This window comes from Terrapene carolina, unplaced genomic scaffold (assembly GCF_002925995.2).
Source record: "Terrapene carolina triunguis isolate 2854851 unplaced genomic scaffold, T_m_triunguis-2.0 Scaffold35098, whole genome shotgun sequence".
NCBI lineage: Eukaryota > Metazoa > Chordata > Testudines > Emydidae > Terrapene > Terrapene triunguis.
Genome location: NW_020699449.1, coordinates 14,117,700 through 14,133,852, shown reverse-complemented (window position 1 = coordinate 14,133,852; position 16,153 = coordinate 14,117,700). Strand labels below are relative to the sequence as shown.

Below are 16,153 nucleotides of genomic sequence, written 5' to 3'. Positions count from 1 at the left end.
GTATGTCTGTCCCCGCAGGAGGATGTGTAGGTGAGGGAAGGCTGCAGTGGGGGGCTACATGCAGATCTGTCACTGCAGGGGGCTGGGAGACGAGGGCAGCCTGCGGGGGTGGGGGCGGGTTGGGGTCTGTCCCTGCGGGGGGGGGGTGGATGAGCGGAGGCTGCAGTGGGGGCCTACGGGCAGGGCTGTCCCTGCGGGGGGGAGACGTGTATGGGGGGCCTGGTGCCAGCCCGAGCCCTGGCCAGAGGGGCCCCCCCCCGCCGCCCTGTCACTCACCAGCCGGCCGAGGCCCCGCCCCTCCCTCTCAGACTGTCTAGCGTCGGTGACACTAATCTCGCCGTCTCCCAGCCCCCGGCGCATGCGCAGGACCCCGGTCCCCTCCTCACTCCCCACCCCCCCCTCCCCGCTCATCGGCGAGACAAGCGCTGACAAGAGAACAAACCACCCCAAACACAGCGCGCGCCCGCCCCGTCTCCCGCGCGCCCCCGGAGCAGCGCGCGCAGCCTCTCCCGCCCGCCCGCCGCCCCGAGCCTGCCTCACCTGCGCCGTGCAGTCCCCTCCCCTCCCGCGGCTCTGCGTCTCCGGGCGGGAGGGGGCCCGTCGTTCTCGGCCCCGGCGGGTTCCTCTCCAGCTCGCTCCGGTCGCCTCCCCCCTCCACTCCGGACACTGCAACCGCCTCGCCGGCAGCAGGAAGTGACGCCATCGTATGGCGGCCAATCAGCGGGGTGGGCGGGGACGAGAAGAAAAAAGGCTCCGCAGCCTCCCGGGATGCGAAACTCCTAGCCAATCATAGGGCTCCATTCGCTGCCCTTGGCGCCCCGAGGCGTCGCCTCAGCCAATCAGCCACCAGTTTGCTGATACCACCACGGTGCGCCAGGGGCTTTATCAATAAACTGCTCGCTGATTGGACGTGCCCTCCATAAACCAATCAGAATGTGATTTCAATCAAGGCTGAGGCTCAGGAGCGCCCCCTTCCCTGTCAAGCAGAACTGCAGCCTCCCAAGAGCTTCAGCGCCCTCCCACTTTAGGGCTTCCTCCCCCCCCTTCCTTCCCCCATGTTCATTGGCCTGATCCCACCCTGAGCTGGGCCCCTATGCACCCTCCACCCTGCAGGACCAGTCAGTGCCCCACATCAGAGCCCAGAGCCTGTTAAAGTAGGATGGAAACTGTGCACACCCTCATCTAAGGCCTGGTCTACACTACGACTTTAATTCGGATTTAGCTGCGTTAATCCGAATTAATCCTTAACCCGTCCACACAACGGAGCCAGTTACTTCGAATTCAAGGGTGCTTAAAATCGATTTCTGTACTCCACCCCGACGAGCGGAGTGGCACCAAAATCGATTTTGTTAATTCGAATTAGGGGTAGTGTGGCCGCACACCACCGAATTAATGTGGTTAAAATTAATGGGGTAGTGTGGCCGCACACCACCGAATTAATGTGGTTAAAAAACGAATTAATGTGCTTAGTGTGGCCGCGCACAATCGAATTTATACAATCTGTTTCCCAAATTCGAATTATCTAAATTCGAATTAATTTCGTAGTGTAGACGTACCCTAAGGCATAGGTCCCTGGGCTTGGAAAGCAATGCTCCAGGGCGTTTCCAGCAGGCTATAACAGCAGAACTGTTGCCAATCCCAGATGTTCAAAAATCATGAGTCAGGCTCCCCAAAAATCACGAAACTGTATTAGAAATCATGAGCGGCTTTTAAAAAATTAACATTGGGTTATTTTCCTTTGCATTCTGGTTTTTGAGCCTTTAGAGTGCACTTGAGTCATGTTCCCAAGCTGGTCCCTGCACTTGTGAAGGCCACAAACTTACTTTTTAATAAAAATGAAAGCTGAGCTTTTCACGTCATTCTGTGCCTGCAAGAGCTGGGGCTTGAACTGAAACATCAAATATTGTGAGATGCATGATAAAAATCACAAGAGTTGGCAACACTTCACTAAATAAGTAAAAACCTATCCATAAATGATTGTTAAAGTCTTCCAGAAGCATGATGCAACCCATTCTAAAAACAGGAGAAAATTCTCAGGCCTGACTGTAACTACCAACTGTACTGATTGGGACAAACCGCAAGAGAAAAATAAGCACAGATTTAAATTTTTTATTAAAGATCATGTTAAAATTATCTAATACACATGTTAAGAAAACAGTTTTTATACAGCTAAGTATAATGCTTAAGTTATATAAAAGTACAAAGTTTGGTTTAAAAGTCATAAAATATAAAACATAAAAACATACTGTATATAATCTGCACTATTCCAAATTAAGGTTAATAAATTTAACAATACCATTAAAATATTAGCATCCAAATATTTGAGTACATCACTCACAAAAAGTTATACCAGGAGTAGCTTGTGGAAAGCAAATATAGCAATGAGTGTAGATTGTCCCAGAACCAGGCATTCCTCCAGCGCCAATAATGGCTGCAGAGAATAACAAGGATGAGCTTCTCTTCCCTCATTAATATACAGAAAATAATACAACATCTAGAGCCATCTTAACTAAAGCAGTTTACAGAGGCATTAGACCAAAGTTTAAATCAAACATGCATCAGACATTGGAAAGAACAGATACAAAAATACTAATAAGCCAGACCCCTAGAAATCCCTGCACAGAACTAACACAAAAAATTACCTTCATTCACAGCCATTAAGACACAGACCCACTGTCGGCAATGAACCAGTTTGCTACTGTAGACAGGTCCTTACAAAATCACATGCCACATCGGATGCCAATTTGTAACAGCACTCTCCTCTCCTTCCTCCATTTGGGTCTTCAGCTGGGTCCGAATCTCAAACTTCAGCACTAAAGCAATGAGCTTTTATCACTGGAACTGAAAAAAGTAATAATTCCATTGGCTGGTAGCAGCAGACTCTAGCCTCTTGCATGAGCCAGACAGGAGAGAGGAAGAAAAATTAACATTCTAGTGCAGGCAGGATTTTCTTCTTTCCATCCATCGTTGCAATGTGCTGTATCCAGGTCTTCCTATGGATGCCTGTAATTTCACAAATGACATCATGCAATATAGGCCAGGAGAAGCAGTGGTAGCTCCCAAAGGATTTTGCAAACTTGAGTTCAAGTACCTGTAGAGTGTGGCTTATTTTAAAACAGAAATAATGCAGTGTCCTGCTTTTCTGAGATCTAAAATAAGCTTACCTCAGCCACAGGCTCCGAAGTGACAGACCGACACAGGCTGTGAGAACAAGAGAAGACCATGGCTATGGGCACCATCTCTCATTCAGCTTTTCCCCCCCTCCATGCAGACTGTTTTAATTCACTTCTTAGAGAATCAGCAGCCTGCAGCCAATGAGACTCATCAACATCTATGATAGGAATAATATATCCAGATACGGGTAATTATAATTGTTTTGTATTAATATCCAAAGACACCTCTTATCTCTTATTAATATCAAAATTCTACCCAATAGCCTTTGTCTAAACTTTTTTCTGTTGGCATGACAAAAAACTTGGTCTAGAAAGCTGGTCTGGGGGACACACACTCCAGTTAACATGTACGCAAAGACTGGCCACAAAGATGTTATTTGAAGAATGTTTAAAGTTGACTGTTAGCCAAGTGATAGTTGTAAGCAGACCAACAACTCTCCCTAGAGAAAGGGGGTATATGTGTTTGAGGGGACCTCAACTGGAAGCAGAGTGCTTAAGGATAATATTGACAACTATTTATGTACATTTGGGAACAGAAAGAATCATTAGTTGTCAAATAGGGATGTGGTTTCACTAAAGAACAGATGGCAATAACTGGACTCATATTCTGGACTGGACTAAACTATGGTGCAGCCCCAAATGTTCAAAGGCTTGTGAAACAAGAGTTCAAATGAGCTCTGGTGAAAGGGGGTCTCCTTTCTCTCAAACTCTCACCCCCCCACTCTGCCTTTCTTCCTGACCGTGTCACCGCAGCTCTTGCTTAAGATGGACAGTTTTAGATTGTGGGTCACACTCATAAAGTTCAGCCATTCAAATAATACATATAATGGGGCAACTCCTGAAGTTCTTATTAAACCAGGCAAAACTCTGACAGAAATTAAACAGCAGACTGGGCCTCCCTGCAAAAGTGTTATTGAGGGAAGGAAGCAGATGGTGGTAGGTCTATTTCTAGCCATTTGTATTTGTAACAATCTAGCCGATCAGTGCGTTATGTTTGATTGTAATATTCTCCCTACATTTGCCAGGTGGTGGTAAGTAGACATAATTGCTAGGAAGTTCTTCAGAAGCTTGCTCCAACCCTGCTGTATTTAATGATGATACCCACTGCGCTGCTTGCAACTCTTCTTGTCCTCTTAGGACTGACTCATGGCAATGCATAAAAAGGTGGTGGTGGGGGAAAACACTTTCAGCAGAAGATGCAGAGGCGCTCCCAGAAACGAGAGGGCCCCAGACCCCACCTCTCCTTGTAGCCCTGTTGTCAGCGGGCCCGCAGTGCTCGCACAGAGCAGCTGTGCGTCCCAGGCAGGGGCAGAGCAGAGCAGAGGCCCAGGGGGCGACGCCCAGACCCGGCTGGTCTCTGCGCAGCGGGCCATTGAACCGGGGGCGTCTCCCGCTCCGTGCGCCGGCCGGCTGTAGGTGGCGATCGCGGCCGGGAGCCTGTCTCTAGCCGGCCGCGAGGAGCCGCGCCATGGCCGCCGCCGCCCGCTGGTGCTACCGGGGGGACCCCGAGGAGGCCCAGAGCGCCCCGCTCGGTAAGAGTCGCGCCCCGTACGCTGGGGCGGAGCACGGGCCGCTCTCCCCCGAGCTGCGCCCCGGGGCGCCGGGTCCGGGCCGCTGGCTGCGCGCCCTCCTGCGCCACGCGGTGCGCGGGGGCCGGCTCCCCCGGCTGCCCCGGCCAGGGGCGCTGCTGCCCCGCGCCCCCCAGCAGCCGCCCGGGAGTCGGGGCACCCCTCGCTGCCCTGCGCGGGTCTCGGGGTGGGCGCGTAGCTGCGGGCAGGGGTCTGGCTTTGATCGCAGGGGACGTTTGTTGGCTTGGATGTAGGTGAGTTTCGTCCTCCCCGGCCGGCTGGATCTCCCCGCTGTTCTCCCGACCCTGCACCTTGTAGAGGCGAGTTCTGGGGGGCCCTTGCCCTAGGCAGGCTGCAGAGCCCACCGTGGTCAGATGCGTCCTTTCTGTTGGGGGCTCCTTCCTCCTGCTTGCCCGTGAAGGGAACCGCTCTGCTGCCCTCAGGGGTGGAGGGTGAATCCCTCACCCTGGCGGTGTTCTGGCCACAGCAGGCGTCTGTATCTGATGGCTATGAGGACTGAGGTTAGGGTGACCAGACAGCAAACGTGAAAAATCGGACAGGGGGTCAGGGTTAATAGGAGCCTATATAAGAAAAAGACCCCAAAATCGGGACTCAGAGTAGCAGCCGTGTTAGTCTGTATCCGCAAGAAGAACAGGAGGACTTGTGGCACCTTAGAGACTAACACATTTATTAGAGCGTAAGCTTTCGTGGGCTACAGCCCACTTCATCTGATGCATAGAATGGAACACACAGGAAGGAGATATTTATACATCCAGAGAACATGAAAAGGTGGGAGTAGCCATGCCAAATGTAAGAGGCCTCTTGTTGAGGTTCTGGCTGCACTTTTCCCCACACCTGTTCATTTACACACCCCCTAGCCGTGGCCCCACGAAGTCACGAGACCTCCTCGTCAACCTCCTCCTGGCTTTAGCCAAACTCACCATCTACAATACCAGGGAGAGGACGTTGGACGAGGGGGTGCTCTGCGACTCTGGGGCCTATTTCCGTACCTCCCTGGTCTCACGTCTCCGGGCAGAGTTCCACTGGGCAGCGTCCGCTGGCTCCCTTGACACCTTTGAGGAGCAGTGGGCGCTGTCCGGGGTTCTCTGCTCGGTGTCCCCGTCCGGCACCCTGATTTTGAACCTTTGACCGTCACTCCACTCCCTGTTTTTTTTATTAGTTATCCCAAAAGCAGAAAGAGGCCAAACAATTGAGTCGAGTGAGATGCAGCAGGAGAGAGGAAAAAATCTTTGAAGTGGTAAACGAGATGACCCATAGAAGGTGTGAGGATATTGTAACATGGGGAAATAGATTCAATTAGTGTAATGACCCAACCATTCCCACGCTCTGTTCAAACCTAAGTTAATTGTATCTAATTTGCATATTAATTCAAGCTCAGCAGTCTCTCTTTGGATTCTGTTTTTGAAGTTTTTTTTGTTGCAAAATTGCCACCTTCAAGTCTGTCACTGAGTGGTTAGAGAGGTTGAAGTGTTCTCCCACTGGTTTTTGAATGTTATGATTCCTGATGTCAGATTTGTGTCCATTTATTCTTTTGCGTAGAGACTGTCCGGTTTGGCCAATCTGGACATCTGGTCACCCTAACTGAGGTGCTACACTGGCCTGGCATGCACCACTGTGCAACTGTACTCAGTTTTTGGAGGTGTGACAAAATATTTACCTGTGACATTTAAAGAAAAAATGCAGAATTGTAGCTATTAAAATAATAATCAACCCTAAATTAAAGTCAGTGAAAGACAAATAAAGGTAGAAGGCAGTTTTCTGGAGGGCAGGCTGCTTGTTTCTAAGCTGCTCCTTTGCTGTGTTTTCATACCAGCCTTGTTATTACAATGTGGTTTTTTTTGCATCGCCTTCACTGTGCTGCATTCGGGCCCTGCTCCGAGAAAGCAAATGAGTGCATGTATGTGCGTGGTCCCTTTGAAGTCTGCAGTCAACATAGATTCATGAACATAGAGATGAATGGAACATTATACAAATAGTCTCCAAGTGTTGAGGTTAAATTCAGGGAGCTGTCTACATCCAAAAGATTGTTTAAATTCATAGATTCCAAGGCCAGAAGGGACCATTGTGATCATCGAGTCTGATCTCCCTTATAGCATGGGCCAGGGACCTGCCCCACAATAATTCCTAGAGCAGAGCTTTTTGAAAAAAACATCCCATCTTGATTTCAAAATTGTCAGTGATGGAGGAATTGTGCGCTCTTCAGGGTCTGTTTCTGACTGTTTGTACAGCTCCTAGGACACCGGGCCCTTATCTCAGTTGGGGCAAATAGTAGAATCTTTCAAATCATGTCTGATGACATCCTTCTTTATTGTCAAGCCTTGGTCTAGCCTTGCCAGGGAAATTCTCTGGCATCTTACTCGGGACAAATCACTGACGTCTCAGGTGTAGGGCATTAGTGACCCTCTGTTTGCTCTACACCTGTAGCACAATATAAGGTCCTGTCTATGCTCAGAAATTGAGTGGAATAACCACTGCAGAGTAAACTGTTCTGCGGTAGATATTCCAGACTCACTTCCTGTGTGGATACTGTGTCATAAGAAAAGTCACTTTATTCCAGAATAATTACTTGGCTTCCAAAGTGGAGTAATTATTCTGAAAAAAAATATCACTTGTATTCTGAAATTAACTCTGACATAACTCAGGCTGCCCAAAATTCTCATTAAAAACAACCTCTTTCTTGGCATTGTTATCAACATTTTTATTTTAAACATACCAATTACCTTTATCTGAACTGTTTCAAATGCTTTCTCCTTACACATTTATTACAGTTCAATTCTCAAATGGAAAACTGCAGAATTCTGAAAACATGGATTTTACTTTATACAAAAGCAAAGACGCTACTAATCCCAGAAAGAAACACCAAAGAATCTTGGTAAGTTTGTTTGTCATTGTAGAAAAGTTCTACAGTGAAATATCAGATCCCTGTTTATTACCAGGTTTTTGTCTGTCAATCGGGATATTTTTGCCAAGAAGTATTGAAAAATATGTAAATCTTACTTTTGTATATTTTTGTAACCTGCTGTTGTTACAAGTATAACACCTAAGATTACAAGAAATGAAAGATATTGTATGGATATAAAACATGTAGCGTTATAGTGAATAACACATTTTGGAAGATTATTAAATCTTTTGCTCATGTATTAAATATTTTAAGCAATTAGACATCAAGATGAGCTCTAATGTGGTGGCAGATTATCCTTCATCTGCTATTTTGGAGTTCTTGTACCTTCCTCTGAAGTATTTGGAACTGCCCCCGTTTGGAGACAGATATTGGACTAGATGAATTTTGGGTCTGATCCAGTCTGTGAATTCCTATGGTCCTGGGGTGAAGGAAAAACTCTGTTTGTATCAGGTTTTTGTTTGTGTATTTGGCATCCTCTTCATGTACAGTCATTTTCACTGGTTCTCTTGTATAAGGAGATAGGCCCCAGTCCTGAAATTGGATCTGCATGGCGCCCCATTGTTCCCAGTAGGGTTGTCTATGGGTCCACTGGCATGGATCTGATTGTAGGAGCAGGGCTTTAGTTGGGCTATTGTTTTGTGGGTCTTCCCCTCTCTCCCCTCCCCCCCCCAAGCAGTGGAGAGGAAAACATTAAAACAAATGTGATGGTAAAGCATCATAAATTAGGAGGGGGATTTAAGCAGGTGTAGTAACTGAAAACGTTTTTAACTAACTTAGAAAAAAAAATTGGCTAGATTTCAAATTGATGGTGCCCCTTAAAAGAGAAAGTATCAGAGGGGTAGCTGTGTTAGTCTGGACATGCGTCTGACGAAGTGGGTATTCACCCACGAAGGCTTATGCTCCAATACATCTGTTAATCTATAAGGTGCCACAGGACTCTGTCGCTTTTGAAAGAGAAAGTAGCCAATGAACCCTCCATGTAAATTAAAAACAAAACACAAACCCCCAAATTAAACCATTCAACTTTATGGTATTTTATGAGATTCTGGATATGTCCAGACCCTTATTTCAGCTTGCATGGCGGAGAGACTGTTCTTAGCAGCAGAAATCAGATTGGAGTGAGGGAAAGTGGTAGCAGAAGTTTAAATGGAAAACGCTGCTGCTTGGAACAGTGACGGGGGGGTGGGGAGAAAGGGGGGAAGAGCTTTTGCCTGTAGCTTTGAGTTAGCTGTCTGCCATGTTAATATGAGGAATAGTCTGTGCACTGATACCTGGAGCTCCTCAATTCTCTAAAAAGCGTGTATTTTGCAGTCTTTAGTCTACAAAACCACAAGATGTCAGTGTAACCTTAAGAAGTAGTCCGGAGTATTAGTGTGTTGATAGGTGTGAAAGCATGATTTTGTTTTGTCAAAGCAATTCATGATCAGACACATATAGCTTACCAAACAATGTATTTCAAGTGTATTAATACCAATTATATAAAGGGATGGTAACAGGGTTCAATAATGCAGTACACTGCAAGCTTGAATTGCTCTGGCTCATATGTTAAATGCAAAATACCATTGCAGTAATATAGTTAAGGTTACCAAATTAAACACACACAGTCATAGAGTCTGAAAGTAATATTGACTTTCCCATGTTGCACACACTGTATATATTAGGTATATGGTTAACAGCATACCTAATAAAAAAGTAAAGCTATTATTTGCAGAGTAGGCAGGCTACGATGACTGCAAAAACCACGTTGCATTTTCTGATTTCTTTCATGTTTACATTTCTAACCTTAACATTTGCATTGCTGTAGTTTTTGTTATGATTGAATTCTCTTGTGTGAAAGTTTTGCTTGTGTTGGCTTTAGTTGAAAGAGAAACAAGCCAATGGCCAGAAAAGGAAAAAAACTTACCTGAGTTATTGTGGAGTTACGCAGTTAGTACTACTGAATAGTATACACATGTTCAACCACAAACTAGGTAGAAATTTTGTACTGCTGATGTACGAAAGTTCTTTATTTAAATCATTTTTAAACATAGGCCCTAATCCTGTAAACTCTTTAGAGTGGCTGAATCACACTCCGCTTTCGGGATTGGGGACATAAACTGACGATGCAATGAAGTTTTAAAGTTCAGCTATTTTTGAGTCCAAGGGCACATAAAGAAGTCCAGTTTTTCAAAAGCGTGTGTGTATATATAGTGATAATGTGTGCTTGTGTGTATTAAAATTACATTTTAAAAAATCACTGAATTTTACTCATGCTACCACTGCCCCAGGAATAACCTTGGAGCTGAGACAAAACACAGCAGTTTTCAGTCCAGGAGGAGAATTAACTTTCAGGAAGTTATGAGCAACAGTTATAATGGAAGGCTGGATGTAACTTTAACTAAAGCATCTGAAACAACACCTTAAATTTAATAGCAAAGATGGTTAATTTCTTATACATTTTTAGCCCTAACTAGTTACAGCAGTTCTATTACAAACCATCACTTTTAGGTTTAACTACTGCGGACAAGACGTTCTAGCTGTGTTTTTTAAATTCCAGAGTTCACGACAGAGTGCTAAGCGTGCTTAGAAGTTAACCAAAAATACTATTAGAACTATGAAGGCAATAATGTCCACGTAAAGTGTTCTTACCTTCCTTTAGGTGAATGTGGGGGTAGCATTATTTACCAGGTTGGGCTCTTTCAGTGGTAAGAAATGTTGTTGTTTCTTTTGAGACTTTCTTTGGGAAATATCGGTGTGGTTTTTTTTAATAGACTTGATGAGAAAATTTCCCTAAAAGTAGACAAGTTAAAAATGTCTTTTGTTGGTATCTGATACCCAGGAAAAAAGGACTTAATAGCTTGGTTAGAAAGTTCAGTGCACATGGAGAATTTGTGTCACAAGTACCCCATCACTAAAGTTACTTTTCTTTGTATTTTAGACTTCGGAAACAGACAGGCTTTCTTATGTGGGAAAAAACTTCGGCTCAGGTGTCCTGAAATGTAACTCCCTATGCAGGTATGGAGTGCGTGCAAAGGAGGAGGGAAAGCAGTTGTTCTGTTTACTTGATTCTTGTCTTAGCCTTTTCATTTGTGCTGTTTATAAATGCGGGGGCAGATTTTCAGAAGAGCTCAGCTTCTGCTGAGGATCGGAAAGAAAGAGGGGCAGATTTTCAAGAGTTCAGCACCTCACCGCTCCCATTGTTCTCGATGAGAGGTGCTGAGTGCTGCTGAAATATCTAGCCGTGCAGTATATGTGTACATCAGGTTAAGAAGATTTGGGTTAAAAAAACAAACAAACGGTAAGTAAAATCATCAAGGAGAGACACTGATGTTGCAGAATCCAGTTTAATAACCCACCCTTCAAATTTGGCAGAATCTGTACACGATATACACCTCTACCTCGATATAACGCTGTCCTCGGGAGCCAAAAAATCTTACCGCATTATAGCTGAAACCGCATTATATCGAACTTGCTTTGAACCACCGGAGTGCGCAGCCCCTCCCCCACCTCCCCCCCGGAGCGCTGCTTTACCGTGTTATATCCGAATTCGTGTTATATCGGGGTGCGTTATATAGAGGTGTATGCAGAGGATTCCTTGGTCTTGAATGATCACTGGGCAGTTGCAGGTCAGCAGCTTGATGATCTATTTGACTGTTCTGTACACTGGTGGTTCTCAACCTTTCCAGACTTCTGTACCCCTTTCAGGAGTCTGATTTGTTTTGCGCCCCCCCAGGTTTCACCTCACTTAAAAACGACTTGCTTACAAAATCAGACATAATAATACAAAAGTGTCACAGCACGCTATCCCTGAAAAACGGCCGACTGTCTCATTTTTACCATATAATTATAAATAAATCAATTGGAATATAAAGGTTGTACTTACATTTCAGTGTATGGTATATAGAGCAGTATGAACAAGTCATTGCCTGTATGACATTTTAGTTTGTACTGACTTCGCTAGTGCTTTTTACGTACCTGTTGTAAAACTAGGCAAATATCTAGATGAGTTGACATACCCCCTGGAAGACCTCTGCGTATCCGCAGGGGTACGCATACCCCTGGTTGAGAACCACTGCCATACACCATAAAGGGATGGTATTTTCATTGGGCAGAATAAGAGAAAGATAACAGATGCTGGAGCATCCAGGCAAACGTTAGTAATAATAATGTTGTTTTATCAAGTCTTGCTTGATCTAGGAACTGTATGTAAGGGAACCTCTGGTTTTGATAGAAACCTTTGGAATTAGTGGATCCAGGAAAAGTCAACTGCAAATAATCCTTTCCTGTTGGATCTGTTAAGGGAATCTGTTCTTCCCTTGAGGCACATTGACATTCCCATTAATATCAAGGGAAGTTTAATGTGTGTGCAGTCGGAAGGAGGAGCATCCGTAAGAGACACTGTCGGGTCAAATTCGAGCCTAAATTTAGGTTTTGTTGTATATATAAATAGTGAGAGAAAAAGAACAAAACACGCTTTTACATGACTTCAGGCAATAGTCCTAACAGTACAACCAGGTTTGTTTCCATAGGAACGGACTAATAAAATCATGCACGGCCCCGATCCTGCAAAAACGTACTCATATGCTTATCTGTGAGGAATCCTATTGAAATTAATTGGTAATTGGATGTCCAGATCCCTTAGACAGCTGTGGAAATCCTGCCTTAGATGTGGAATGTGGAGAAGACCTAGAACTGTAGTTGGAGGAACAGAAATCAACTGATTTTTTTCAGGCAGATGCAGCTAAAACATTTGCCTGTGGTGCTCACAACTTAAACTTTGCAGCTAGTTTGGTCTTAGATTTAGAGATAAGTTTGTTTTAATAGACAACCTGCCTTTTGGGGTCAAATTTGACTTGATGTGTCTCTTAAATTTAATATATACAAATGGAGGGTGAAAAAGGCGAACTTCAGAAATGTTTGTCAAGTTTGAGTCCTAGTCAGATCTGTACTGGTAACAGCTGCATTGACATACGTTTGCTGATTCTGTGCCTCATAACAATTGAAATATTGATGGGCAATGTGGGTGGGAAGAGAACAAATTAGCTCAGTGTTTGTTTTGGATCATGTGAGAGTGTAGCAGGGGGATGGTACTTCTAAACTTGAGGCTCCTAAATGATTCGATTAAAAGCAAGTCCCTTTCTGCTACTCGCCACTTTGTTAAGCAGTCCAAGAGTGGCTGTAGCAGGAAATCCAGGACTAAACTCGTCTAAAAGGTGAAAGAGATTGATTACATGCTGGTCATGTATTTTTGTTCTCCTCTGTCTCAAATGAAATGAGGAGAGCTGTGACTTTAATTTTGACAGAACTTAATTTACAATACTGTCATTGCAACAAGACTCTAGGGGCGGTTTTATGCTTGTGTCTGGAGAGTTAAATTGAGACCCAATTAGTCTAATGAACATCTATGCTACAAATATCAATGATATGCAATTTTATACCAATGTAGGACTCCATCTCTGAACACTCATATCATTGGGCATGATTAAGAGACTGTTTTAATGATGTAATCAATCCTTGGAACAGCTGGTGTAGAGCCCTAGACATGTGCCTGGCTAATGTGAGGCCAGTTCTTGAAGTTGGAGAGGTGGAAACCTAGCTTCCTTAGGTGTGAAGATCACTGCGCCTAGGTGAGGACACCTGGCTAGTCTGAGTAGGATGCTCTTTTTCTTTCTGAGGGTTGTTTAGAGGCTTCAGACCCCATCCTTTTTTTATTCCTTTCCTCTCCATTCAATTTAGTTGAATGTGTGACTCATTCTTTTTGTCTAGTTGAAGGAGCTACCAGTGGGGTTGCCGTTCTCCACAACCCGAAGACAAGGCATTGCCTCCATAAAGCTTCTAGCAGCTACTTGTCCATAGTTGTTCCTGAAATGGCCTCCCAAGTTTTATTAGCTACTAGACTTGTATTTTTGCTCTTAGTCCCTGTCTAAACCCTGCGGAGACATTGAATTCAATTTGAAGCTGGCTCGTGTCGATTCAGCTTAGCTCGATGGTGCACTGTTGAACTACATCAGTTTGAAATTACGCCTTTAGTTGAACTGCTCCCGTGAAATAGACAAGGCAGTAGAGAGAATTCCTCCCTCAGCTCGGCACACCTGAATGTCTGGTGTAATACTGTAGCCATACTTGGTCCTCACCAAGTCAGTTCCAGTTTTTAAAATGGTAGAGAGAGGGGCCGACCCAGCACAAGCCGGCTGACAACCTTGCCAAACGCAACATAAAAAGAATGTCCTCAGCTGCCAGGTGGATGAGAGAAATATCCAGCCTGCTCCACAGAGTTACGCTGAATATGGGAGAAACACACATTTTCTCAAGCCATGCGGGTCTGGCAGCAGCAAAGTGAACCACCCGTCTTCTCCCGCTGAACTGCTGGCTGGAAAGAAAGGGAGGGCTCGATCCCTTTAAAATGAACTGTTTTGGTCCTGCAAAAATATCTGTTTTCTCAGTAGCGGAGAAAGTAGAGTCAGTTTCTGGGAAGCTGTCACACGTAGGCTTTAGTGTAGACATGTCTATGCTGGCATAGCCTCCTAGCATAGACACAGGCTACACCAACAGAAGGAGTCTTTCTTTCAATGTAGGAACACTGCCTCCCCAAACAGAAGCATTCCTCTGTTGGCATAGCTGCGTCTACACTGGGGGTTTGGTCGTCATATTTATGTTGGCTGGGGGTGTGATTTTTCACACCTCTGACCAACGCAGCTAATCAGTTGTTAGTTTTAAGTGTAGCCCAAACCGTAGGTTCCCAGGGCCATTAATAATCGGAGAAGGCCACGTGGAATCTGAGCTTTGAAAAGAACCGACAGACTACAAAAGAGCCATCCAAACTGGCCAAATCGCTTACAGCAAACAATTATTTGCCTGAGAACCAAGTCAGGGTTTGAAATATCCGTATCCTTTGCATTCCAGATAGTACTGATCCTGAGCCCAGGCAGCCCTAGAAAAACTTCATTCTTAAGCTTCCGAAACCAGACACTGCACCCAATGAGATCCCGCTTAGAGGTGGTCTTAGGATCCCTGCAAATAGAAACAAGAAAGAGAATAGACGATGACACTTAGGCGTCTCAACACCTGTTTTGTGTGCCTGGGGGCTAATTTAGATGCCTTCATTTGAGACTCTGGGGTTAAAAATCAGGCCTCCTATGTGACTTTTATGGAACCCATTTTACTGTGAAATTCTAGTTGTTGTGATTGGAAAAAATCAGTCCCTGCTGGGGCGGGGAGGGAGGAGGAGGGACATGAAGAGCACCATGCCATATAATATTGCGAACGTATTTCACTTACCATCACTCTGGTTAATCCTCCCTTGCTGTGCCCTCCATAGGTACTTTGTCGGTGTGTTAGACAAGGACGCTGGACAAATGGAAGTCTATAATGCTGAATTATTCAACATGCAGCCGTTGTTGTCAGGTAAGTAAAAGTCTGAACTCTCCCACCGACATCACAGTACATCTGTACTCCGTCTGCTGCCTATAGTTTGGCTCCTGTTTCCATCAATCCAACGTCACGGATGTTCTTATTGGTCCCTGAGTGAAAGAGCGCAAGCCAATTGGACAGTGCCCCCACAATACACTTTTTTTCCAGTGCTTTAAGGAGCTAGCTACTACTCTCTCTTTTACTGTTTTCCACATTGCATGCTAAGAGGTGATCTTTAGGAAGAACGGGGCGGGGGAAAGTTAGAGTAAATCAGGGTGGAAGGTGGAAAACGTTGAATTTAATCCCAATCAACGGTTTCAGGTTGTGTTTTGGTGTTATCGTCTTTTGTGTCTTCTGCTTAGGAGAAGGCTAGAACTGAACAGGGCTGGAGAGGGCCTTTTCCTTTCTGGGAAATCAAATAATCCCCGGACAACACAGGGCTGCTTTTATTGCCGCAAGCCTAGAGGGAAATATTCAGTATCCTCAATGACATGTTACCTTGGTGCACTAGGTGATCCTGATATTGGTATAATCCAGGACACAGCTTTTGCGACGTATTAATGCTCTTTGTAGTAACACGACTGCCCAGTCTCTCTCTTAAATGCTGTCTAGCATTTCAGTTTATCCTTTTTTAAATTCTCGAGTATCAAGCCTGAGAGCTTGTAAACCAGGTTCTGGCACAGGGTGAATAAAGACATACGTATTACGGCCTGCGGTAGCACAGTCATACCTAAGTGGACACATTTTTGTTCTTTTTGTAGATGATTTAATAGATGACGACCCATCAGATTATCAGAATAAATCCTACAGAGAGAAGGTAAAAGTTTCATTTTTCTAACATAATCACTGGGCTATCCTCAGGAAATGATACTAGTCTGGAAATGATTTGTTCACTTTTTGCCATTAATGGGTGTAGTTCAACAGTTCTGAAGCTGAGCAATAGTTTTTCAGTGGTGTAACAGCAGCATTTTTATCATTCTTGTAGCTTTGGTGGAAACATTAAACAGGTTAACGGCTACCAAAATGTTGGGCTGTATTCACTGATTTATTTTAAGTTTACCTAAAGCATGGGGATTGGTCTTGCTTTGAGTAAGGGGTTG

At 44.9% G+C, this 16,153-nt stretch overlaps 2 protein-coding genes across 2 annotated transcripts in view; one reads left to right on the top strand and one right to left on the bottom strand.

The window, feature by feature from the left end:
- LOC113405374 (zinc finger and BTB domain-containing protein 5) overlaps window positions 1-609 on the bottom strand; it is a 14,163-nt gene extending 13,554 nt beyond the window's left edge. Inside the window, exon 1 of the mRNA XM_026646551.2 lies at window positions 541-609. The gene's annotated coding sequence lies outside the window, so the exon portion shown is untranslated. The remainder of the gene's footprint in view (window positions 1-540) is intronic.
- Window positions 610-4,576: 3,967 nt separating this feature from the next.
- The window catches only part of LOC112111170 (DNA-directed RNA polymerase I subunit RPA49), a 30,371-nt gene continuing 18,794 nt past the window's right edge, over window positions 4,577-16,153 (top strand). Inside the window, exons 1-5 of the mRNA XM_026646555.2 lie at window positions 4,577-4,705; window positions 7,531-7,634; window positions 10,582-10,658; window positions 14,962-15,047; window positions 15,815-15,870. Of these exons, the coding sequence (XP_026502340.1) occupies window positions 4,642-4,705; window positions 7,531-7,634; window positions 10,582-10,658; window positions 14,962-15,047; window positions 15,815-15,870 (387 nt within the window). The 5' untranslated portion in view covers window positions 4,577-4,641. The remainder of the gene's footprint in view (window positions 4,706-7,530; window positions 7,635-10,581; window positions 10,659-14,961; window positions 15,048-15,814; window positions 15,871-16,153) is intronic.